This window comes from Hemibagrus wyckioides, linkage group LG29, assembly GCF_019097595.1.
Source record: "Hemibagrus wyckioides isolate EC202008001 linkage group LG29, SWU_Hwy_1.0, whole genome shotgun sequence".
In the NCBI taxonomy this organism is placed as follows: domain Eukaryota; kingdom Metazoa; phylum Chordata; class Actinopteri; order Siluriformes; family Bagridae; genus Hemibagrus; species Hemibagrus wyckioides.
The window spans coordinates 19,844,635-19,872,207 of record NC_080738.1 but is presented as its reverse complement, the minus strand read 5'-3'; the positions used below and the strand labels follow the sequence as shown (position 1 = coordinate 19,872,207).

At 42.5% G+C, this 27,573-nt stretch overlaps 1 protein-coding gene across 1 annotated transcript; it reads left to right on the top strand.

Annotated features, from left to right (window-relative positions):
• Positions 1-26,696, top strand: LOC131349163 (serine-rich adhesin for platelets-like). The gene is made up of 24 exons (XM_058384580.1): positions 1-138; positions 613-667; positions 6,118-9,302; positions 9,448-9,509; positions 9,609-9,763; positions 9,856-12,695; positions 12,841-12,902; positions 13,002-13,156; positions 13,249-15,155; positions 15,301-15,362; positions 15,462-15,616; positions 15,709-17,597; positions 17,743-17,804; positions 17,904-18,058; positions 18,151-21,002; positions 21,363-21,424; positions 21,524-21,678; positions 21,771-24,196; positions 24,555-24,616; positions 24,715-24,869; positions 24,962-25,569; positions 26,087-26,148; positions 26,249-26,403; positions 26,526-26,696. Exons 1-24 carry the CDS (start codon positions 1-3, stop codon positions 26,615-26,617), a joined length of 17,511 nt encoding a protein of 5,836 aa, XP_058240563.1. The 3' UTR covers positions 26,618-26,696.
• Positions 26,697-27,573: the final 877 nt, after the last annotated feature.

Here is a 27,573-nt window from a genome sequence, read left to right as displayed (position 1 = left end):
ATGGGTTTGGCACAAGTACTGTATGGTACATACATCATTACTCTGCTTAAATATCCCATTTACCTGCTCTACATTTTACACTTTGTCACTGCCACTGGGCAGAGAACGCTCCACATCTGCTACCTGAAGACACCTGAGGTGAGTAATGACTTTATTTTCTCCCTAGTCACATTATGTAGACTATGTATGACATACATAGTCTACATAATATGATAATATAGACCAGTCTGAAAGATGATATAAAGTATAAAGTTTATAGACATTTTAAATATTAAGATGTTCACTGAATTTTATACTGATGAAGTATTTATATAATATAAAAAATGTTTTAAAATATATAAAATATATAATACTAAAATGTAAATGTATAATTGTGTTAATTATTTAATTATTAGTGGAATATAATCAAATATAATTAAATGTAATAATTTGCTTTCTTTTCTTTAATATTATGTGGCATTGGCACTGCCTAAACTGGTGGTTGATATTCTGCCTTTATTTATTGTAAACTAGAATTAGAATATCAACTGGTTTCATCACTGATATTTACTCTATTTTGCTTACCTAATTGATTTTTAAGTAAAATGTGTATAAATATGTCTTAATTTCTAGGTTATAAACAACACAATGGACTGGCGGGTTATACTGGCTATTTTTTGTCTGATTGGTAAGTGTTCTCTATTTCTACATATTTATTCCCTGAAAGTCTAAATTCCATCTCAGTTTTTGCAGGCACTTACAATGGATTTAAAAGTCTAACTGTAAAAAAATGAAACCAAGATAAATCATGTCATAACCTTTTTAACACTCAATGTAAAAATTACAAAGTAAAAAAAAATCAAGTAAAAAACAATCAGAAACATTTTAGGGCAAAACATGAAAAATTTAAAATTTACAATAACCTGTGTTCAGAACAAACCCATCACATTCCATCTTCATCCCATGAAGATGATCTATATTCCAAACATCTACATCCCAATCATTAGATGAACCATGAAACATCCTAAAGGCCATCATCAACAAAAAGAGAAATAGAGCACCGCACTAACGTCCCTAAGAAAAGGACATCCCTACAACATTTACAAGAGGACAAAGCAAAAACTTACTGATTACTCTCCGCATCTGACAACAGTCTTTCTTATTCTTTACATGTCTGGGCTACGTGGTGGGATGGTCAAATGTAATAATAATCCCATAACAATCCCAAATAGGTTTTCTTTGCAGGTGTTTGGTGCAAAAAGAACATGACCAAAAGAAAACTATACTCACAGTGCAGCATGGTGCTTTTCTTTAGCCAGAACTGGGGCTTTTATCAACATGTAGGACATAATTAATAGATACAAAATTGATTTTAATACAAAACCTTTAGATGTCTGCTAGAAATCTAAAAATGAAAAGGAATTTCGCTCTAAGCATGTAATAGAATACATACAGATTAACAAGGCAATGGCTTATCCAAAAAATCAATTTTATTAATAAGCTAGCCAGAGACCAGACCTGAATCTGTGAGGTGACCTGAGATGGCTGTACGCAGAAGATGCACTTACAGTTGATGGATCTAGACAGTTAAAATACACTATATTGCCAAATGTTTTGGGACATCCCTCCAAATTATTCAATTCAGAAGTTGTTTTTTGGGGCTTGGGCTTGAAAAGGAACTCAAAATGCTTCAGCATACCAAGACATTTTGGACAATTTTGGACAACCTTGTGGAAAGCCGTCTCAGAAGAGTTGAAGCTGTTATAGCTGCAAAGGGCGGGAAAACTCCATATTAAATTCATGTGCATGTAAAGGCAGACATCCCAGTTTTGGAATAGCTCAGAGTCTCCACTCTAATTCATCCCAAAGGTGTTCTATGGGGTTGAGGTCAGGGCATGTTGGAGGAAGATGGAGCCATCCCCAAACTGTTCCCACAAAATTGGGAGCATGAAATTGTCCAAAATGTCTTGGTATACTGAAGCATTAAGAGTTCTTTTCACTGGAACTAAGGGGCAGAGCCCAACCTCTGAAAAACAACACCTGAATTCAATGATTTGGAGGGGTGTCCCAAAACTTTCAGCAATACAGTGTATGTATAAGTGGTATAATAAAGTCAAAAGCTTTTTAAAAAGTTTCTGTTTGTTTTTTATTTAGTTTTTATATTTAGTAATTTTACATCACAGGAGGGAAAGAATCTGATATGATTTATCTTGGCTTAATTTTTCATATCACAAAAACACGCTATTTTAACAGGGATGTGATGCGATTGTTCATTATACTGCTCAAAAATAATGCACTGAATCAATAAATCTGCTGCTTCATGAGAAGCTGTATTACTTAGCAAGACTGTGTGAATTACTCTACAGAAAGCTCTGTAGAGCACTCTGCTACAGATATCTTAATATATGTTTATTGTATTGGACCTATGCAGATTTGTAACCTTTATTTTAATACATTATACTATTTTACATTATTCTTCATGCCAACTGATGTAAATAGTATTACAGATTATGGAGGCTTTATTCTATATTATAGCAAATTACTCAGAAATATCACTTAAACTCAATAAATGCTGCCAGTAATTTAGTCTCACCACAGACTTGTCAAACTTGTACAATCTGCTATTGCTTGTAACATTCTTCACTGGTCATTCATAACGGTAGAGTGTGTTAGGTGATTGGCCTTTTGTCACAAAGGTGTTACCATTTCACTTGAGATGCAAGTAAGTATGTAAGTATGTCACCACACTAAGTGCCTGACTGTCAGGCCTCTTAGTTCCAGTTGTCCTCTTAGTTCAAATAATTGAACCAAAACCAGAGGAATTAGAGAATCCCAGGAAATGTTGCAGTGTCATTATGCTATTAATAGTTATCCTAATTATAAAAATGGTTAGAGAAATCTAACCATTTTGGAAAGAAATAACAACAATAACAAATACCTAACAAGCAACACTACAAATTATTATTAATATTATTGTTTTTAGAGGGCCAAACACCAAAGGTTCATAGGTACTGTAAGAAAAATAAAACGATGAGGGCGTTGAAGATCTTAATGTAGAAGTTTATTGCAGCGTCGCAGTGACAAAATACATAAAGTACTTTGGGTTCATCGGAGTCAAAAAGAACGCAGGACAAATCCTGCTCAAACATTTTATACAGTGCTTCCCATGTGTAATTTAAATGAGTTTCACTTTCAATGTAAATTAGTGTAAGAACTGAGTATCCCCCAAATGGCTGGATGATACTGTCGTCTAGCCAGATGTCCTTCAATGGTAATCACGTTCACAGCTATTCACGGCTATTCACGTCGGCTAGGTATTGTTCTAGGTGTTATCACCCAAATGGTCGGACAATACTAAATGGTAATCGTGGTCACGTATACCCTTTGTTCAGGGACGGTTCTTGATGTCTTGCTGCCGCTCCCAGACTAATAATTGATTGGATTAAGTGTTATAAATGTTTGGTACGGCTGCTTTAAGCCGATGTAAAAATACCAAATAGATAAACTGGTTTGAATTAAAGATATTTCTATATGATATGTAAGCCTTTTTGGGAATGAGCTCTTTCAGATGTGTACTGTGGAGTGGGTTGAGGCAGTCTGTAGTTTCTTACAGTACTCTACTGTTATTCTACCTTTTCTTAATAGTATTCTTCTCCTTCTTTTTCTTTTGGCTTGGTTGTCTATGAAAGAACCATCTAGTAAAACCTTGTAAAAATTGATGCACTGATTGAAGAGAGCCAAATGGAAAAAATGGGTCAGTGGGCCATGAGTTCAAAGTTGGGACTGATTTGGAAGTACAATTATGTGCATAACATTTGTACCGTGTGTCCAAAATGTGAAAGCCTGGGTTGAGACGAGTTCAATACACACTATAACATTATCACAATGCTATAATAATAACATTATAACAATAACTAACACGCTATAACAATTTTGGCCTAACAAGATTTCCCACCAGAGTAAGCTTCACAAACACTTCAGAAGGTTTACCCTAATAAAACCTAAAGTATAGCCACCAAACAGGAAGTGATGCTGTAACAAATTGCATACTAGCAACTCCCCCAAATTTTGTCCAAATTCATCAAATCCGACATCATCTTAAAACCTGTTGGAACAACACTTATCAAAGGAACTTTTACATTCAAAACAGTTCTCCTGTATTGTATACAAATACAAAAACAGCATCTGAGAGTATATTATCTCATCTACATGTATCAAAACTTGATGTGTATCTTCAGGACCACGCCCCGAATGTACGCAAAAACTGTAACACCTTTATTTTTTATTTATATCATTTGAAGACCTCTCTGGTAAAGTAACACACACTGCTAAAGTAACACACACTGACCTCTGAAATTGCACTTGCAAACGTCCTGTTAACCATCTAGGATTTTGTCAAATTCTGCTACTCCAAATGTTTCACTAGTCATCCTTCATATTATGCCAAATCAACACCAAATATCTTGTAAAGCTTTAATTATTAATTTTTAAAAATCATTTAAATTTTATGAATGATTAATTTCAAATATTCTGTTCTTACATAAAGAAATTATAATAAACTGTTTTTATTAAGTCATTAGACTGGACCTTTGAAAATAGTAACCCAGTCATCTATAGCAAACAGTGCAAACAACAGCTCTTTTTAAATAAAGAATATTTAAAAAACAAACAAACAAATTTATATATTTTAAATATTAATTAATTAATGAATTAATTTTATATTAATTTTAAATATTTGCTATAAATGGTTGTGTCACTATTTTTGTACTAATTTGTAAACCCTTCCCCAAATGGGGCCATGTCTTGAGTGAAAAAAAACAACAACGTATAAAACGTTTCTCGATTGGCACATTTTGAAAACGATGTTAAAACATTCATTTTTAATTAACTGAATTAATCTTGAAAATTCCAGAAAACACAGTCAGATGATGATGCCCACATTACCAGCTTTAAAGTGTACAAATAAAGCTTCAGTTCCTTACAAACATATGTGCTTAATGCTAAAGACAACAATCTTAGATAAAGCACAGATACTTTTTCTGTGGTTCTAAGTGCAATATAATACCTAGAAGAAGCAACTAAATAATTCTCAAAATCCTTCATCAATTCAAAATAAATGATGAAAAAAGTCATGGTTGCTGACAAAGCATGTCATTCAGCATGAAACCATGAAAATACATGAACATAAATGAATGTGTTCCTATGTCACAGAGTATCTACGGTTGCTATACTATTGTATAGTATACTATACATTTTTTTCCAGCAAGTGATACAGTGGGTAAAAAAAGTATTGAACATGTCACCATATTTCTCAATAAACATATTGACATGAAATTTTCACCAGCTGTTGGTAACAGCCCATGAAATCCACACATTCAAAGAAATCAAACCTTAGATTAAAAGTGAGGGGGCAGAGTGAGGTCCAAATGCAGACTGCTAGGCAAGACTCTGGTGAATGGCTCTAGGTGGGGCTCAAAGAATCAGCAGTGCACAGTAACAGCAAAGTCACAGGAACAGAGTAATAAAGAGTGCAGGATAATGATAACAAAAGTCTTTGGTCAAAGGAGCAGAGTAACAAACAGTAATTTAGTAAATAGCAGGGTAAACACAGCATAAACCAAAACAGAAGACACACAATAACAGTTCACACAGAGTAATCCACTGGATAGGAGAAACACAAGATAAGAGTAATCCACTGGGCTGGTGAAACACAATAGAAAGTATACACAGGGTAATCCAAAAGGCAAAATCCAAACACAGTGCAGGCAAAACTCATGGGCATCTATGGTTTGATGTCTTTGCATATGTGGATTGCATGGGCTGTTACCAACATCTGCTGAAAACTTCATGTCAATAGCACCTTTAAAAATATATTTAGTTAGAAAAATGGTGGTGTTCAATACTTATTTTACCTGCTGTATGTTAAAAAATAGTTAATTTTACTCCAGCCCAGAACATGTTCAGGTTTATGCTTACAAGGAGGTAATCTATGAGTCTCTTAATATGTGTGTCAACAGGAAATTTACTGCACGTTTCTGGAGAGCTATCATGTTGAATCTGGCTTTCAGTCAATGCTGCTGAGTGGATGAATATTGTTGTTTGCTGTGTATGTAAAATTTTAACTCTTCTACCTGACAGCAACAAGAGCCGCAGAAGTTAATCAGACTGAAACAACCAACTCCACAATAAACATATCCCCGAGCACATCTACAGACAACTCAACAACAAACTCGTCTTCCACCCCGAGCACGTCTACAGACAACTCAACAACAAACTCGTCATCCACCCCAGGCACATCTACAGACAACTCAACAAACTCGTCTTCCACATCAAGCACGTCTACAGACAACTCAACAACAAACTCGTCTACCACCCAGAGCACGTCTACAGACAACTCAACAACAAACTCGTCTTCCACCCCGAGCACGTCTACAGACAACTCAACAACAAACTCGTCATCCACCCCGAGCACGTCTACAGACAACTCAACAACAAACTCGTCATCCACCCCAGGCACATCTACAGACAACTCAACAAACTCGTCTTCCACACCAAGCACGTCTACAGACAACTCAACAACAAACTCGTCTTCCACACCGAGCACGTCTACAGACAACTCAACAACAAACTCGTCATCCACCCCAGGCACATCTACAGACAACTCAACAAACTCGTCTTCCACACCAAGCACGTCTACAGACAACTCAACAACAAACTCGTCTTCCACCCCGAGCACGTCTACAGACAACTCAACAAACTCGTCTTCCACACCAAGCACGTCTACAGACAACTCAACAAACTCGTCTTCCACACCAAGCACGTCTACAGACAACTCAACAACAAACTCGTCTTCCACACCAAGCACGTCTACAGACAACTCAACAACAAACTCGTCTTCCACCCCGAGCACGTCTACAGACAACTCAACAAACTCGTCTTCCACCACGAGCACATCTACAGACAACTCAACAACAAACTCGTCTTCCACCCCGAGCACGTCTACAGACAACTCAACAACAAACTCGTCATCCACCCCAGGCACATCTACAGACAACTCAACAAACTCATCTTCCACCCCGAGCACGTCTACAGACAACTCAACAACAAACTCGTCATCCACCCCAGGCACATCTACAGACAACTCAACAAACTCGTCTTCCACATCAAGCACGTCTACAGACAACTCAACAACAAACTCGTCATCCACCCCAGGCACATCTACAGACAACTCAACAAACTCATCTTCCACCCAGAGCACGTCTACAGACAACTCAACAACAAACTCGTCATCCACCCCGAGCACGTCTACAGACAACTCAACAACAAACTCGTCATCCACCCCAGGCACATCTACAGACAACTCAACAAACTCGTCTTCCACACCAAGCACGTCTACAGACAACTCAACAACAAACTCGTCTTCCACACCAAGCACGTCTACAGACAACTCAACAACAAACTCGTCTTCCACACCAAGCACGTCTACAGACAACTCAACAAACTCGTCTTCCACCACGAGCACATCTACAGACAACTCAACAAACTCGTCTTCCACCACGAGCACGTCTACAGACAACTCAACAAACTCGTCTTCCACCACGAGCACATCTACAGACAACTCAACAAACTCGTCTTCCACACTAAGCACGTCTACAGACAACTCAACAACAAACTCGTCTTCCACACCGAGCACGTCTACAGACAACTCAACAACAAACTCGTCTTCCACATCGAGCACATCTACAGACAACTCAACAACAAACTCGTCTAACACATCAAGCACGTCTACAGACAACTCAACAAACTCATCTTCCACATCGAGCACGTCTACAGACAACTCAACAACAAACTCGTCATCCACCCCGAGCACGTCTACAGACAACTCAACAAACTCATCTTCCACATCGAGCACGTCTACAGACAACTCAACAACAAACTCGTCATCCACCCCGAGCACGTCTACAGACAACTCAACAAACTCATCTTCCACATCGAGCACGTCTACAGACAACTCAACAACAAACTCGTCATCCACCCCAAGCACGTCTACAGACAACTCAACAAACTCATCTTCCACATCGAGCACGTCTACAGACAACTCAACAACAAACTCGTCTAACACATCAAGCACGTCTACAGACAACTCAACAACAAACTCGTCATCCACCCCGAGCACGTCTACAGACAACTCAACAACAAACTCGTCATCCACCCCGAGCACGTCTACAGACAACTCAACAACAGACTCGTCTTCCACCCCGAGCATGTCTACAGACAACTCAACAACAAACTCATCTTCCACATCGAGCACATCTACAGACAACTCAACAACAAACTCGTCTTCCACCCCGAGCACGTCTACAGACAACTCAACAAACTCGTCTTCCACCCCGAGCACGTCTACAGACACCTCAACAACAAACTCGTCTTCCACCCCGAGCACGTCTACAGACAACTCAACAAACTCGTCTTCCACCCCGAGCACGTCTACAGACACCTCAACAACAAACTCGTCTTCCACCCCGAGCACGTCTACAGACAACTCAACAAACTCGTCTTCTACCCCGAGCACGTCTACAGACAACTCAACAACAAACTCGTCTTCCACCCCGAGCACGTCTACAGACAACTCAACAACAAACTCGTCTTCCACATCAAGCACATCTACAGACAACTCAACAACAAACTCGTCTTCCACATCGAGCACGTCTACAGACAACTCGACAAACTCGTCTTCCACATCGAGCACGTCTACAGACAACTCAACAAACTCGTCTTCCACATCGAGCACGTCTACAGACAACTCAACAAACTCGTCTTCCACCCCGAGCACGTCTACAAACAACTCAACAAACTCGTCTTCCACCTCGAGCACGTCTACAGACAACTCAACAACAAACTCGTCTTCCACCCCGAGCACGTCTACAGACAACTCAGCAACAAACTCGTCTTCCACATCGAGCACGTCTACAGACAACTCAACAACAAACTCGTCTTCCACCCCGAGCACGTCTACAGACAACTCAACAAACTCGTCTTCCACATCGAGCACGTCTACAGACAACTCAACAACAAACTCGTCTTCCACATCGAGCACGTCTACAGACAACTCAACAACAAACTCGTCTTCCACATCGAGCACGTCTACAGACAACTCAACAAACTCGTCTTCCACATCGAGCACGTCTACAGACAACTCTGTATCTGCTCCAGTAACTGCAGAATTTAGCTTGGTCTTCAGCCTCAATGAAATCTTTGTTTCAGAACTGGCCAATAACTCTTCACCAGAGTTTGCGGCAAAATCTCTTGAAATCCGTAATAAGGTATGTTTCATTGATGATGAAAATGAAAATCTGTTTTAATCTTCAAATATAAAAGTAATATCTTGCCAATTATATTGGTTTAATAATGACAAAAGCAGGTTTTCAGTGTATATGAGGTCAGTGATTATGTGTATTACTTTTCCAGATTGAACCAATTTACAGACAAGATTTCAACAATTTCATCCAGATGATCATTCACAGTTTAATGTGAGAAATTCTTTTTAAAACATTGCTCTGAATGTTGGTTTTCTTTATTTTGGATGATTCAGAACTTCACCCTGTTTTTAAACTGTGGATGTATTTTAGGAATGGTTCAATTGTGACGAATTCCAGCCTTCAATTTGGTGCCAACGACACCATCCCATCTAATTCTACAATACAAGAAACACTTGTAAATGAAACTAAATCCAACTCAAACTTGAACATTAATCCAGAATCTATAAATGTCAGCCAGCTTCCTGGTCAGTATTTACTTTCAATAATATAGCATTTCAAAAAATGATTGGTTCATGTGATAGAAATTCTAATTACAATTTAACCCCATACTCAACAGTGAGCGATTCGTCAACGACCCCGATTACATCCACAAATGACTCATTGATAAACACATCTTCAACCCCGAGCACATCTACAGACAACTCAACAACAAACTCGTCTTCCACCCCGAGCACGTCTACAGACAACTCAACAACAAACTCGTCTTCCACACCGAGCACGTCTACAGACAACTCAACAACAAACTCGTCTTCCACCCCAAGCACGTCTACAGACAACTCAACAACAAACTCGTCTTCCACATCAAGCACATCTACAGACAACTCAACAACAAACTCGTCTTCCACCCCGAGCACGTCTACAGACAACTCAACAACAAACTCGTCTTCCACCCTGAGCACGTCTACAGACAACTCAACAACAAACTCGTCTTCCACATCGAGCACATCTACAGACAACTCAACAACAAACTCGTCTTCCACCCCGAGCACGTCTACAGACAACTCAACAACAAACTCGTCTTCCACATCGAGCACGTCTACAGACAACTCAACAACAAACTCGTCTTCCACCCCGAGCACGTCTACAGACAACTCAACAACAAACTCGTCTTCCACCCCGAGCACGTCTACAGACAACTCAACAACAAACTCGTCTTCCACATCAAGCACGTCTACAGACAACTCAACAACAAACTCGTCTTCCACCCCGAGCACGTCTACAGACAACTCAACGACAAACTCGTCTTCCACCCCGAGCACATCTACAGACAACTCAACAACAAACTCGTCTTCCACCCCAAGCACGTCTACAGACAACTCAACAACAAACTCGTCTTCCACATCAAGCACATCTACAGACAACTCAACAACAAACTCGTCTTCCACCCCGAGCACGTCTACAGACAACTCAACAACAAACTCGTCTTCCACATCGAGCACATATACAGACAACTCAACAACAAACTCGTCTTCCACCCCGAGCACGTCTACAGACAACTCAACAACAAACTCGTCTTCCACATCGAGCACGTCTACAGACAACTCAACAACAAACTCGTCTTCCACCCCGAGCACGTCTACAGACAACTCAACAACAAACTCGTCTTCCACATCGAGCACATCTACAGACAACTCAACAACAAACTCGTCTTCCACCCCGAGCACGTCTACAGACAACTCAACAACAAACTCGTCTTCCACATCGAGCACGTCTACAGACAACTCAACAACAAACTCGTCTTCCACCCCGAGCACGTCTACAGACAACTCAACAACAAACTCGTCTTCCACCCCGAGCACGTCTACAGACAACTCAACAACAAACTCGTCTTCCACCCCGAGCACGTCTACAGACAACTCAACAACAAACTCGTCTTCCACCCCGAGCACGTCTACAGACAACTCAACAAACTCGTCTTCCACATCAAGCACGTCTACAGACAACTCAACAACAAACTCGTCTTCCACCCCGAGCACGTCTACAGACAACTCAGCAACAAACTCGTCTTCCACCCCAAGCACGTCTACAGACAACTCAACAACAAACTCGTCTTCCACCCCGAGCACGTCTACAGACAACTCAGCAACAAACTCGTCTTCCACCCCGAGCACGTCTACAGACAACTCAACAAACTCGTCTTCCACCTCGAGCACGTCTACAGACAACTCAACAACAAACTCGTCTTCCACCCCGAGCACGTCTACAGACAACTCAACAAACTCGTCTTCCACATCAAGCACGTCTACAGACAACTCAACAACAAACTCGTCTTCCACCCCGAGCACGTCTACAGACAACTCAACAAACTCGTCTTCCACATCAAGCACGTCTACAGACAACTCAACAACAAACTCGTCTTCCACCCCGAGCACGTCTACAGACAACTCAACAACAAACTCGTCTTCCACATCGAGCACATCTACAGACAACTCAACAACAAACTCGTCTTCCACCCCGAGCACGTCTACAGACAACTCAACAACAAACTCGTCTTCCACATCGAGCACGTCTACAGACAACTCAACAACAAACTCGTCTTCCACCCCGAGCACGTCTACAGACAACTCAACAACAAACTCGTCTTCCACCCCGAGCACGTCTACAGACAACTCAACAACAAACTCGTCTTCCACCCCGAGCACGTCTACAGACAACTCAACAACAAACTCGTCTTCCACCCCGAGCACGTCTACAGACAACTCAACAAACTCGTCTTCCACATCAAGCACGTCTACAGACAACTCAACAACAAACTCGTCTTCCACCCCGAGCACGTCTACAGACAACTCAGCAACAAACTCGTCTTCCACCCCAAGCACGTCTACAGACAACTCAACAACAAACTCGTCTTCCACCCCAAGCACGTCTACAGACAACTCAGCAACAAACTCGTCTTCCACCCCGAGCACGTCTACAGACAACTCAGCAACAAACTCGTCTTCCACCCCGAGCACGTCTACAGACAACTCAACAAACTCGTCTTCCACCTCGAGCACGTCTACAGACAACTCAACAACAAACTCGTCTTCCACCCCGAGCACGTCTACAGACAACTCAACAAACTCGTCTTCCACATCAAGCACGTCTACAGACAACTCAACAACAAACTCGTCTTCCACCCCGAGCACGTCTACAGACAACTCAACAAACTCGTCTTCCACATCAAGCACGTCTACAGACAACTCAACAACAAACTCGTCTTCCACATCGAGCACGTCTACAGACAACTCAACAAACTCGTCTTCCACATCGAGCACGTCTACAGACAACTCTGTATCTGCTCCAGTAACTGCAGAATTTAGCTTGGTCTTCAGCCTCAATGAAATCTTTGTTTCAGAACTGGCCAATAACTCTTCACCAGAGTTTGCGGCAAAATCTCTTGAAATCCGTAATAAGGTATGTTTCATTGATGATGAAAATGAACATCTGTTTTAATCTTCAAATATAAAAGTAATATCTTGCCAATTATATTGGTTTAATAATGACAAAAGCAAGTTTTCAGTGTATATGAGGTCAGTGATTATGTGTATTACTTTTCCAGATTGAACCAATTTACAGACAAGATTTCAACAATTTCATCCAGATGATCATTCACAGTTTAATGTGAGAAATTCTTTTTAAAACATTGCTCTGAATGTTGGTTTTCTTTATTTTGGATGATTCAGAACTTCACCCTGTTTTTAAACTGTGGATGTGTTTTAGGAATGGTTCAATTGTGACGAATTCCAGCCTTCAATTTGGTGCCAACGACACCATCCCATCTAATTCTACAATACAAGAAACACTTGTAAATGAAACTAAATCCAACTCAAACTTGAACATTAATCCAGAATCTATAAATGTCAGCCAGCTTCCTGGTCAGTATTTACTTTCAATAATATAGCATTTCAAAAAATGACTGGTTCATGTGATAGAAATTCTAATTGCAATTTAACCCCATACTCAACAGTGAGCGATTCGTCAACGACCCCGATTACATCCACAAACGACTCATTGATAAACACATCTTCAACCCCGAGCACATCTACAGACAACTCAACAACAAACTCGTCTTCCACCCCGAGCACGTCTACAGACAACTCAACAACAAACTCGTCTTCCACCCCGAGCACGTCTACAGACAACTCAACAACAAACTCGTCTTCCACCCCGAGCACGTCTACAGACAACTCAACAACAAACTCGTCTTCCACCCCGAGCACGTCTACAGACAACTCAACAACAAACTCGTCTTCCACCCCGAGCACGTCTACAGACAACTCAACAACAAACTCGTCTTCCACCCCGAGCACGTCTACAGACAACTCAACAACAAACTCGTCTTCCACCCCGAGCACGTCTACAGACAACTCAACAACAAACTCGTCTTCCACCCCGAGCACGTCTACAGACAACTCAACAACAAACTCGTCTAACACATCAAGCACGTCTACAGACAACTCAACAACAAACTCGTCTTCCACCCCGAGCACGTCTACAGACAACTCAACAACAAACTCGTCTTCCACACCGAGCACGTCTACAGACAACTCAACAACAAACTCGTCTTCCACCCCGAGCACGTCTACAGACAACTCAACAACAAACTCGTCTTCCACCCCGAGCACGTCTACAGACAACTCAACAACAAACTCGTCTTCCACCCCGAGCACGTCTACAGACAACTCAACAACAAACTCGTCTTCCACCCCGAGCACGTCTACAGACAACTCAACAACAAACTCGTCTTCCACCCCGAGCACGTCTACAGACAACTCAACAACAAACTCGTCATCCACCCCGAGCACGTCTACAGACAACTCAACAACAAACTCGTCTAACACATCAAGCACGTCTACAGACAACTCAACAACAAACTCATCTTCTACCCCGAGCACGTCTACAGACAACTCTACAACGAACTCGTCTTCCACCCCGAGCACATCTACAGACAACTCAACAACAAACTCGTCTTCCACATCAAGCACATCTACAGACAACTCAACAACAAACTCGTCTTCCACCCCGAGCACGTCTACAGACAACTCAACAAACTCGTCTTCCACATCAAGCACGTCTACAGACAACTCAACAACAAACTCGTCTTCCACCCCGAGCACGTCTACAGACAACTCAACAACAAACTCGTCATCCACATCGAGCACATCTACAGACAACTCAACAACAAACTCGTCTTCCACCCCGAGCACGTCTACAGACAACTCAGCAACAAACTCGTCTTCCACCCCGAGCACGTCTACAGACAACTCAACAAACTCGTCTTCCACCTCGAGCACGTCTACAGACAACTCAACAACAAACTCGTCTTCCACCCCGAGCACGTCTACAGACAACTCAACAAACTCGTCTTCCACATCAAGCACGTCTACAGACAACTCAACAACAAACTCGTCTTCCACCCCGAGCACGTCTACAGACAACTCAGCAACAAACTCGTCTTCCACCTCGAGCACATCTACAGACAACTCAACAACAAACTCGTCTTCCACCCCGAGCACGTCTACAGACAACTCAACAACAAACTCGTCTTCCACCCCGAGCACGTCTACAGACAACTCAACAACAAACTCGTCTTCCACCCCGAGCACGTCTACAGACAACTCAACAAACTCGTCTTCCACCTCGAGCACGTCTACAGACAACTCAACAACAAACTCGTCTTCCACATCGAGCACGTCTACAGACAACTCAACAAACTCGTCTTCCACATCGAGCACGTCTACAGACAACTCTGTATCTGCTCCAGTAACTGCAGAATTTAGCTTGGTCTTCAGCCTCAATGAAATCTTTGTTTCAGAACTGGCCAATAACTCTTCACCAGAGTTTGCGGCAAAATCTCTTGAAATCCGTAATAAGGTATGTTTCATTGATGATGAAAATGAACATCTGTTTTAATCTTCAAATATAAAAGTAATATCTTGCCAATTATATTGGTTTAATAATGACAAAAGCAAGTTTTCAGTGTATATGAGGTCAGTGATTATGTGTATTACTTTTCCAGATTGAACCAATTTACAGACAAGATTTCAACAATTTCATCCAGATGATCATTCACAGTTTAATGTGAGAAATTCTTTTTAAAACATTGCTCTGAATGTTGGTTTTCTTTATTTTGGATGATTCAGAACTTCACCCTGTTTTTAAACTGTGGATGTGTTTTAGGAATGGTTCAATTGTGACGAATTCCAGCCTTCAATTTGGTGCCAACGACACCATCCCATCTAATTCTACAATACAAGAAACACTTGTAAATGAAACTAAATCCAACTCAAACTTGAACATTAATCCAGAATCTATAAATGTCAGCCAGCTTCCTGGTCAGTATTTACTTTCAATAATATAGCATTTCAAAAAATGACTGGTTCATGTGATAGAAATTCTAATTGCAATTTAACCCCATACTCAACAGTGAGCGATTCGTCAACGACCCCGATTACATCCACAAACGACTCATTGATAAACACATCTTCAACCCCGAGCACATCTACAGACAACTCAACAACAAGCTCGTCTTCCACCCCGAGCACGTCTACAGACAACTCAACAACAAACTCGTCTTCCACCCAGAGCACGTCTACAGACAACTCAACAACAAACTCGTCATCCACCCCGAGCACGTCTACAGACAACTCAACAACAAACTCGTCATCCACCCCAGGCACATCTACAGACAACTCAACAAACTCGTCTTCCACACTAAGCACGTCTACAGACAACTCAACAACAAACTCGTCTTCCACACCGAGCACGTCTACAGACAACTCAACAACAAACTCGTCTTCCACATCGAGCACATCTACAGACAACTCAACAACAAACTCGTCTAACACATCAAGCACGTCTACAAACAACTCAACAAACTCATCTTCCACATCGAGCACGTCTACAGACAACTCTACAACAAACTCGTCTTCCACATCGAGCACATCTACAGACAACTCAACAACAAACTCGTCTAACACATCAAGCACGTCTACAGACAACTCAACAAACTCATCTTCCACATCGAGCACGTCTACAGACAACTCAACAACAAACTCGTCATCCACCCCGAGCACGTCTACAGACAACTCAACAACAAACTCGTCTTCCACCCCGAGCACGTCTACAGACAACTCAACAACAAACTCGTCTTCCACATCGAGCACATCTACAGACAACTCAACAACAAACTCGTCTAACACATCAAGCACGTCTACAGACAACTCAACAACAAACTCGTCATCCACCCCGAGCACATCTACAGACAACTCAACAACAAACTCGTCTTCCACCCCGAGCACGTCTACAGACAACTCAACAACAAACTCGTCTTCCACATCGAGCACATCTACAGACAACTCAACAACAAACTCGTCTTCCACCCCGAGCACGTCTACAGACAACTCAACAAACTCGTCTTCCACCCCGAGCACGTCTACAGACACCTCAACAACAAACTCGTCTTCCACCCCGAGCACGTCTACAGACAACTCAACAACAAACTCGTCTTCCACCCCGAGCACGTCTACAGACAACTCAACAAACTCGTCTTCTACCCCGAGCACGTCTACAGACAACTCAACAACAAACTCGTCTTCCACATCAAGCACATCTACAGACAACTCAACAACAAACTCGTCTTCCACATCGAGCACGTCTACAGACAACTCGACAAACTCGTCTTCCACATCGAGCACGTCTACAGACAACTCAACAAACTCGTCTTCCACATCGAGCACGTCTACAGACAACTCAACAAACTCGTCTTCCACACCAAGCACGTCTACAGACAACTCAACAAACTCGTCTTCCACCTCGAGCACGTCTACAGACAACTCAACAACAAACTCGTCTTCCACCCCGAGCACGTCTACAGACAACTCAACAAACTCGTCTTCCACATCAAGCACGTCTACAGACAACTCAACAACAAACTCGTCTTCCACCCCGAGCACGTCTACAGACAACTCAGCAACAAACTCGTCTTCCACCTCGAGCACGTCTACAGACAACTCAACAACAAACTCGTCTTCCACCCCGAGCACGTCTACAGACAACTCAACAACAAACTCGTCTTCCACCCCGAGCACGTCTACAGACAACTCAACAACAAACTCGTCTTCCACATCGAGCACGTCTACAGACAACTCAACAAACTCGTCTTCCACATCGAGCACGTCTACAGACAACTCTGTATCTGCTCCAGTAACTGCAGAATTTAGCTTGGTCTTCAGCCTCAATGAAATCTTTGTTTCAGAACTGGCCAATAACTCTTCACCAGAGTTTGCGGCAAAATCTCTTGAAATCCGTAATAAGGTATGTTTCATTGATGATGAAAATGAACATCTGTTTTAATCTTCAAATATAAAAGTAATATCTTGCCAATTATATTGGTTTAATAATGACAAAAGCAAGTTTTCAGTGTATATGAGGTCAGTGATTATGTGTATTACTTTTCCAGATTGAACCAATTTACAGACAAGATTTCAACAATTTCATCCAGATGATCATTCACAGTTTAATGTGAGAAATTCTTTTTAAAACATTGCTCTGAATGTTGGTTTTCTTTATTTTGGATGATTCAGAACTTCACCCTGTTTTTAAACTGTGGATGTATTTTAGGAATGGTTCAATTGTGACGAATTCCAGCCTTCAATTTGGTGCCAACGACACCATCCCATCTAATTCTACAATACAAGAAACACTTGTAAATGAAACTAAATCCAACTCAAACTTGAACATTAATCCAGAATCTATAAATGTCAGCCAGCTTCCTGGTCAGTATTTACTTTCAATAATATAGCATTTCAAAAAATGACTGGTTCATGTGATAGAAATTCTAATTGCAATTTAACCCCATACTCAACAGTGAGCGATTCATCAACGACCCCGATTACATCCACAAACGACTCATTGATAAACACATCTTCAACCCCGAGCACATCTACAGACAACTCAACAACAAGCTCGTCTTCCACCCCGAGCACGTCTACAGACAACTCAACAACAAACTCGTCTTCCACACCGAGCACGTCTACAGACAACTCAACAACAAACTCGTCTTCCATATCAAGCACGTCTACAGACAACTCAACAACAAACTCGTCTTCCACATCAAGCACGTCTACAGACAACTCAACAACAAACTCGTCTTCCACCCCGAGCACGTGTACAGACAACTCAACAACAAACTCGTCTTCCACCCCGAGCATGTCTACAGACAACTCAACAACAAACTCGTCTTCCACCCCGAGCACGTCTACAGACAACTCAACAACAAACTCGTCTTCCACACCGAGCACGTCTACAGACAACTCAACAACAAACTCGTCTAACACATCAAGCACATCTACAGACAACTTAACAACAAACTCGTCTTCCACCCCGAGCACGTCTACAGACAACTCAACAACAAACTCGTCTTCCACCCCGAGCACGTCTACAGACAACTCAACAACAAACTCGTCTTCCACCCCGAGCATGTCTACAGACAACTCAACAACAAACTCGTCTTCCACCCCGAGCACGTCTACAGACAACTCAACAACAAACTCGTCTTCCACCCCGAGCACGTCTACAGACAACTCAACAACAAACTCGTCTTCCACCCCGAGCACGTCTACAGACAACTCAACAACAAACTCGTCTAACACATCAAGCACATCTACAGACAACTCAACAACAAACTCGTCTTCCACCCCGAGCACGTCTACAGACAACTCAACAACAAACTCGTCTTCCACCCCGAGCACGTCTACAGACAACTCAACAACAAACTCGTCTTCCACCCCGAGCATGTCTACAGACAACTCAACAACAAACTCGTCTTCCACCCCGAGCACGTCTACAGACAACTCAACAACAAACTCGTCTTCCACCCCGAGCACGTCTACAGACAACTCAACAACAAACTCGTCATCCACCCCGAGCACGTCTACAGACAACTCAACAACAAACTCGTCTTCCACCCCGAGCACGTCTACAGACAACTCAACAACAAACTCGTCTTCCACCCCGAGCACGTCTACAGACAACTCAACAACAAACTCGTCTTCCACCCCGAGCACGTCTACAGACAACTCAACAACAAACTCGTCATCCACCCCGAGCACGTCTACAGACAACTCAACAACAAACTCGTCTAACACATCAAGCACGTCTACAGACAACTCAACAACAAACTCGTCTAACACATCAAGCACGTCTACAGACAACTCAACAACAAACTCGTCTAACACATCAAGCACGTCTACAGACAACTCAACAACAAACTCATCTTCTACCCCGAGCACGTCTACAGACAACTCTACAACGAACTCGTCTTCCACCCCGAGCACGTCTACAGACAACTCAACAACAAACTCGTCTAACACATCAAGCACGTCTACAGACAACTCTACAACGAACTCGTCTTCCACCCCGAGCACGTCTACAGACAACTCAACAACAAACTCGTCTTCCACATCAAGCACATCTACAGACAACTCAACAACAAACTCGTCTTCCACATCAAGCACATCTACAGACAACTCAACAACAAACTCGTCTTCCACCCCGAGCACGTCTACAGACAACTCAACAACAAACTCGTCTTCCACCCCGAGCACGTCTACAGACAACTCAACAACAAACTCGTCTTCCACATCAAGCACATCTACAGACAACTCAACAACAAACTCGTCTTCCACCCCGAGCACGTCCACAAACAGCTCGATGACAAACACTTCCACATCGAGCACGTCTACAGACAACTCAACAACAAACTCGTCATCCACCCCGAGCACGTCTACAGACAACTCAACAACAAACTCGTCATCCACCCCGAGCACATCTACAGACAACTCAACAACAAACTCGTCTTCCACCCCGAGCACGTCTACAGACAACTCAACAACAAACTCGTCATCCACCCCGAGCACGTCTACAGACAACTCAACAACAAACTCGTCTTCCACCCCGAGCACGTCTACAGACAACTCAACAACAAACTCGTCTTCCACCCCAAGCACGTCTTCAGACAACTCAACAACAAACTCGTCTTCCACATCGAGCACGTCTACAGACAACTCAACAACAAACTCGTCTTCCACCTCGAGCACGTCCACAAACAGCTCGACGACAAACACTTCCACCCCGAGCACGTCTACAGACAGCTCAACAACAAACTCGTCTTCCACCCCGAGCACGTCTACAGACAACTCAACAACAAACTCGTCTTCCACCCCGAGCACGTCTACAGACAACTCAACAACAAACTCGTCTTCCACCCCAAGCACGTCTACAGACAACTCAACAACAAACTCGTCTTCCACCCCGAGCACGTCCACAAACAGCTCGACGACAAACACTTCCACCCCGAGCACGTCTACAGACAACTCAACAACAAACTCGTCTTCCACCCCGAGCACGTCTACAGACAACTCACCAACAAACTCGTCTTCCACCCCGAGCACGTCTACAGACAACTCAACAACAAACTCGTCTTCCACCCCAAGCACGTCTACAGACAACTCAACAACAAACTCGTCTTCCACATCAAGCACATCTACAGACAACTCAACAACAAACTCGTCTTCTACCCCGAGCACATCCACAACCAGCCCTACGACAAACACCGCAGTATTCAGCTTGCTCTTTAAAACCAATGAAATCTTTGAACCAGCACTGGCTGATAACACCTCTCCAGAATTTTTAGCCAAAGCCACATCCATCCGAAATCAGGTATGTTTTATTGTTAATAAAATTGATAATCTGTTTCAAACTTTAACCCAAAACTAATATCTCACCACCTAAATAGTTCTTCTGCCATTGAAGACAATGTGAAGGACCCACAATGGTATAAATGGTGGTATTCTGTCAGTAGGGTATAAATACTGGTCACATATGATTCTTTTCTCATCTTTATATGAATACTCTAAAACAATCACATTCGCCATGCAGTCCTAGTCTCTGCATTTGAGCATTTATAAGTCTCTGTATATGACTTAATCATTAACTTTATCCATATCCAGGTCTAATAGTGACAAAAACAAATTGTCATTGTATATGAGGTCACTGATTTTATGTATATTATATTTCCAGGTTGAACCAATTTACAGAAAAAACTTCAAAAATTTCATCCAGATGATCATTCACAGTTTCGCGTGAGAAATAATATATGAAAATATTGTTCTGAATGTTGGTTTTTCTTTACTTCGATGATTCAGCACTTCACCCCATTTTTAACTGTGTTTGTGTTTTAGGAATGGTTCAATTGTGACAAATTCAAGCCTTCAATTTGGTTCCAATGAAACCATCCCAAATAATTCTACAGTACAAGAAATCCTTGTTAATGAGACTAAATCCAACACAAGCTTGAACATTATTTCAAGTTCTATAAATGTCACGCAGGATCCTGGTCAGTATTCACTTTTAATGAAATTGCGTTGTAATAAATCATAAGTACTTGAAATAGATATTCTAACTGCAATTTAATCTCACACGCAACAGTGACCAACAACGCTACAACAAACACGACCCCAAGCACATCCACAAACAGCTCAGAGACAAACACATCCACCCCGAGCACGTCCACAAACAGCTCGACGACAAACACTTCCACCCCGAGCACATCCACAAACAGCTCGACAACAAACACTTCCACCCCGAGCACGTCCACAAACAGCTCGACGACGAACACTTCCACCCCGAGCACGTCCACAAACAGCTCGACGACAAACACTTCCACCCCGAGCACGTCCACAAACAGCTCGACGACAAACACTTCCACCCCGAGCACATCCACAAACAGCTCGACAACAAACACTTCCACCCCGAGCACGTCCACAAACAGCTCGACGACAAACACTTCCACATCCACAAACAGCTCCACGACAAACACTTCCACCCCGAGCACATCCACAAACAGCTCAGAGACAAACACATCCACCCCGAGCACGTCCACAAACAGCTCGACGACAAACACTTCCACCCCGAGCACGTCCACAAACAGCTCGACGACAAACACTTCCACCCCGAGCACGTCCACAAACAGCTCGACGACAAACACTTCCACCCCGAGCACGTCCACAAACAGCTCGACGACAAACACTTCCACCCCGAGCACATCCACAAACAGCTCGACAACAAACACTTCCACCCCGAGCACGTCCACAAACAGCTCGACGACAAACACTTCCACATCCACAAACAGCTCCACGACAAACACTTCCACCCCGAGCACATCCACAAACAGCTCAGAGACAAACACATCCACCCCGAGCACGTCCACAAACAGCTCGACGACAAACACTTCCACCCCGAGCACATCCACAAACAGCTCCACGACAAACACTTCCACCCCGAGCACGTCCACAAACAGCTCGGCGACAAACTCTTCCACATCCACAAACAGCTCGACAACAAACACTTCCACCCCGAGCACGTCCACAAACAGCTCGACGACAAACACTTCCACCCTGAGCACGTCCACAAACAGCTCCACGACAAACACTTCCACCCCGAGCACGTCCACAAACAGCTCGACGACAAACACTTCCACCCCGAGCACGTCCACAAACAGCTCGACGACAAACACTTCCACATCCACAAATAGCTCGGCGACAAACAGCTCAATGACAAACACTTCCACCCCGAGCACGTCCACAAACAGCTCGACGACAAACACTTCCACCCCGAGCACATCCACAAACAGCTCGGCGACAAACACTTCCACCCCGAGCACGTCCACAAACAGCTCGGCGACAAACTCTTCCACATCCACAAACAGCTCGACGACCAACACTTCCACCCCGAGCACGTCCACAAACAGCTCGACGACAAACACTTCCACCCCGAGCACGTCCACAAACAGCTCGACGACAAACACTTCCACCCCGAGCACGTCCACAAACAGCTCGGCGACAAACTCTTCCACATCCACAAACAGCTCGACGACAAACACTTCCACCCCGAGCACGTCCACAAACAGCTCGACGACAAACACTTCCACCCCGAGCACGTCCACAAACAGCTCGACGACCAACACTTCCACCCCGAGCACGTCCACAAACAGCTCGACGACAAACACTTCCACCCCGAGCACGTCCACAAACAGCTCGACGACAAACACTTCCACCCCGAGCACGTCCACAAACAGCTCCACGACAAACACTTCCACCCCGAGCACGTCCACAAACAGCTCGACGACCAACACTTCCACCCCGAGCACGTCCACAAACAGCTCGACAACAAACACTTCCACCCCAAGCACGTCCACAAACAGCTCGGCGACAAACTCTTCCACATCCACAAATAGCTCGGCGACAAACAGCTCCACGACAAACACTTCCACCCCGAGCACGTCCACAAACAGCTCGACGACCAACACTTCCACCCCGAGCACGTCCACAAACAGCTCGACAACAAACACTTCCACCCCGAGCACGTCCACAAACAGCTCGGCGACAAACACTTCCACCCCGAGCACATCCACAAACAGCTCGACAACAAACACTTCCACCCCGAGCACATCCACAAACAGCTCGACGACAAACACTTCCACCCCGAGCACGTCCACAAACAGCTCGGCGACAAACTCTTCCACATCCACAAATAGCTCGGCGACAAACAGCTCAACGACAAACACTTCCACCCCGAGCACGTCCACAAACAGCTCGACGACAAACACTTCCACCCCGAGCACGTCCACAAACAGCTCGGCGACAAACAGCTCAACGACAAACACTTCCACCCCGAGCACGTCCACAAACAGCTCAATGACAAACACTTCCACCCCGAGCACATCCACAACCAGCCCTACGACAAACACCGCAGCATTCATCTTGCTCTTTAGAATCAATGAAACCTTTGTTCCAGCACTGGCCAATAACACCTCTCCAGAATTTGCAGCCAAAGCCACATCCATCCGAAATCAGGTATGTTTTATTGTTAATAAAATTCTTAAGTTGTTTCAAACTTCAAACCAAAACTAATATCTCACCACCTAAATAGTTCTTCTGCCATTGAAGACAATGTGAAGGACCCACAATGGTATAAATGGTGGTATTCTGTCAGTAGGGTATAAATACTGGTCACGTATGATTCTTTTCTCATCTTTATATGAATACTCTAAAACAATCACATTCGCCATGCAGTCCTAGACTCTGCATTTGAGCATTTATAAGTCTCTGTATATGACAATCATTAACTTTATCCATATCCAGGTCTAATAGTGACAAAAACAAATTGTCATTGTATATGAGGTCACTGATTTTATGTATATTATATTTCCAGGTTGAACCAATTTACAGAAAAAACTTCAAAAACTTCATCCAGATGATCATTCACAGTTTCGCGTGAGAAATAATATATGAAAATATTGTTCTGAATGTTGGTTTTTCTTTAGTTCGATGATTCAGCACTTCACCCCATTTTTAACTGTGTTTGTGTTTAGGAATGGTTCAATTGTGACAAATTCCAGCCTTCAATTTGGTTCCAATGAAACCATCCCAAATAATTCTACAGTACAAGAAATCCTTGTTAATGAGACTAAATCCAACACAAGCTTGAACATTATTTCAAGTTCTATAAATGTCACGCAGGATCCTGGTCAGTATTCACTTTTAATGAAATTGCGTTGTAATAAATCATAAGTAGTTTTAATAGATATTCTAACTGCAATTTAATCTCACACGCAACAGTGACCAACAACGCTACAACAAACACGACCCCAAGCACATCCACAAACAGCTCAACGACAAACACTTCCACCCCGAGCACGTCCACAAACAGCTCGACGACAAACACTTCCACCCCGAGTACTTCTACAAACAGCTCGACGACAAACACTTCCACCCCGAGCACGTCCACGAACAGCTCGACGACAAACACTTCCACCCCGAGCACGTCCACAAACAGCTCGACGACAAACACTTCCACATCCACAAACAGCTCAACGTCAAACTCTTCCACCCCGAGCACGTCCACAAACAGCTCAACGTCAAACTCTTCCACCCCGAGCACGTCCACGAACAGCTCAACGTCAAACTCTTCCACCCCGAGCACGTCCACGAACAGCTCAACGTCAAACACTTCCACCCCGAGCACGTCCACGAACAGTTCGACGACAAACACAACTTCGACCACAAGTGCACCTACAACCAGCTCGACGACAAACATTCCTCCAGCACCACAAAATGCAACACAAATTTTCAACTTGACTTTCAGCATCAATGAAACCTTTGATTCAGCCCTGGCCAGTAACAGCTCCCCACAGTTTGGAGCAAAGGCTGCAAATATCCGTAGTCAGGTAGGTTTTATTTATCATGCTTCCATTTACAGTTTACTTGATTTGAGTCATTTTGACAATTTTGCTTCCATATACGAAAACCTGAGGAACACAGAATGGTTCAAATGTTGGTTTTCTTATAAGAAGGAATACAGAACTTTTAGCACTTGTCTGATTTTTCAGTTCAGTTATATTCCTTTATACTAGGGGTGTCCAATCTTATCCAGAAAGGGCCAGTGTGGGTGCAGGTTTTCATTCCAACCAAGCAGAAGCTACACCTGATTCCAACTGGCTAATCAACTGATCTTGGCTTTCAGTAGACTCAGGTTTGGCTTCTGCTCGGTTGGAATGAAAACCTGCACCCACACCGGCCCTTTGTGGATAAGATTGGACACCCCTGCTTTAAACGAATACTGCAACATTGAATTCAATGTTCATGCCATAAAATAAGTTTTAAATGTATTAATTATTTATTTTCTTTAGCTCTATCAGTGTGTTTGACATTGCTGTTGATACACAACTTCTTATTTTTTTTTAGGTTGAACCATTGTACAAGAAAACCTTTAAAAACTTCATTCTAATGCAAATTCTACGATTTAAGTAAGAAGGGTGACATGTTTCAGAATATTTATTTATTCTTTATTGATTAATGATTAATGATTGAATTTGAACCTGTATCTCTACCTTTGTGCCCTTTCAGGAATGGGTCTATTATTACAGAGAGCAAGCTTTATATGGATCCTAGTGGTTCAAATGTTACTGCAACCCAAGTGAAAGACGTCTTGCTCAATGGAATCTCGAACGGCAACTTGACCTTTCAGATTGACCGAGGCTCGATTAATGTCACAGAGATTGGTCAGTACAGATTTACAGATGTTACTGTTAATTATTAATTTCTGTTCATTAATAAGAAATGAGCCTAAATAATTAAAATTTAAATATATATTTATATATATATATATGTTTATATTTTGCAGGGAATTCAACACCACCAGTGATTGCCAGCTCAGTCTCCATGATTTGCATGTCTCTTCTATCACTTCTACTTTCTTTGGCATTGCATTTCTAGCTCTAGACCTGATCAGAAAACATACACAAATAACCTACATGTATTTATACATTTAATAATTTATAATTTAAAGATAATATAGGGGAAATGTTTCATTATTGTAAATGAAGATATCTTTACATATTAATATTATGAATTGTTGAAATGTGAGACTTAATGAGGGTTCTGATTAGCCTGAAAATTTTCAGAGATTTTCTTTCATTTATATTTAAATCTATTTGAATTTTTTTAATTGTGCATTTAATAGTATAATTAATATCGTAGCCTACTATACATTATAAATCCTACTATGCATTACTATCAATAATTAAGAAAAGAAGATTAATTGACATATTGATAAAGATTTTTTCCTATGTATAAACATTGATTAAAAAGAACATCAGATAATCTGTGCTTCTGATTAATTTTTTTTAGCTTATCCTATTTGAACCATTTCTAGTATATGATTTCAAACACACACACACACACACGAGAGAGGGATGGGTGGTATATTTCATTATTTCGAGTTTGACAGGACTGACAGCCAATCAGAATTGTCCACGTCACAATGTCACGCCCCTTTTCAACCAATCAGAAAAACGTATCCGTCACAATATCCCGCCCCCCTTTCAACCGATGAGGATGATTGATGGGGAGGTTACATAATCCTACGTCATCAGACTCTTAATCACAAACACAGACACACACAACACCCCTGTGCGTGACACACACACACACGTGCACAAACCCCCTGTATGTGACACACCTATGTACATAAGCATGTGTTTTGTACTGATATGACATATTGTATAAGTTTATGTCCAGAATATGACATATTCCCTTAGTCATCATTGGGTCTCCCAAGTGGTTTCACAACTTAGAGGATCTGACAGAGGGTACAGAACTTCTACGCTCTCCAATCTAACTTTTAGAGGTGAAAAATGCTGGATATTCACTCAGAATAATCTACATTCTGG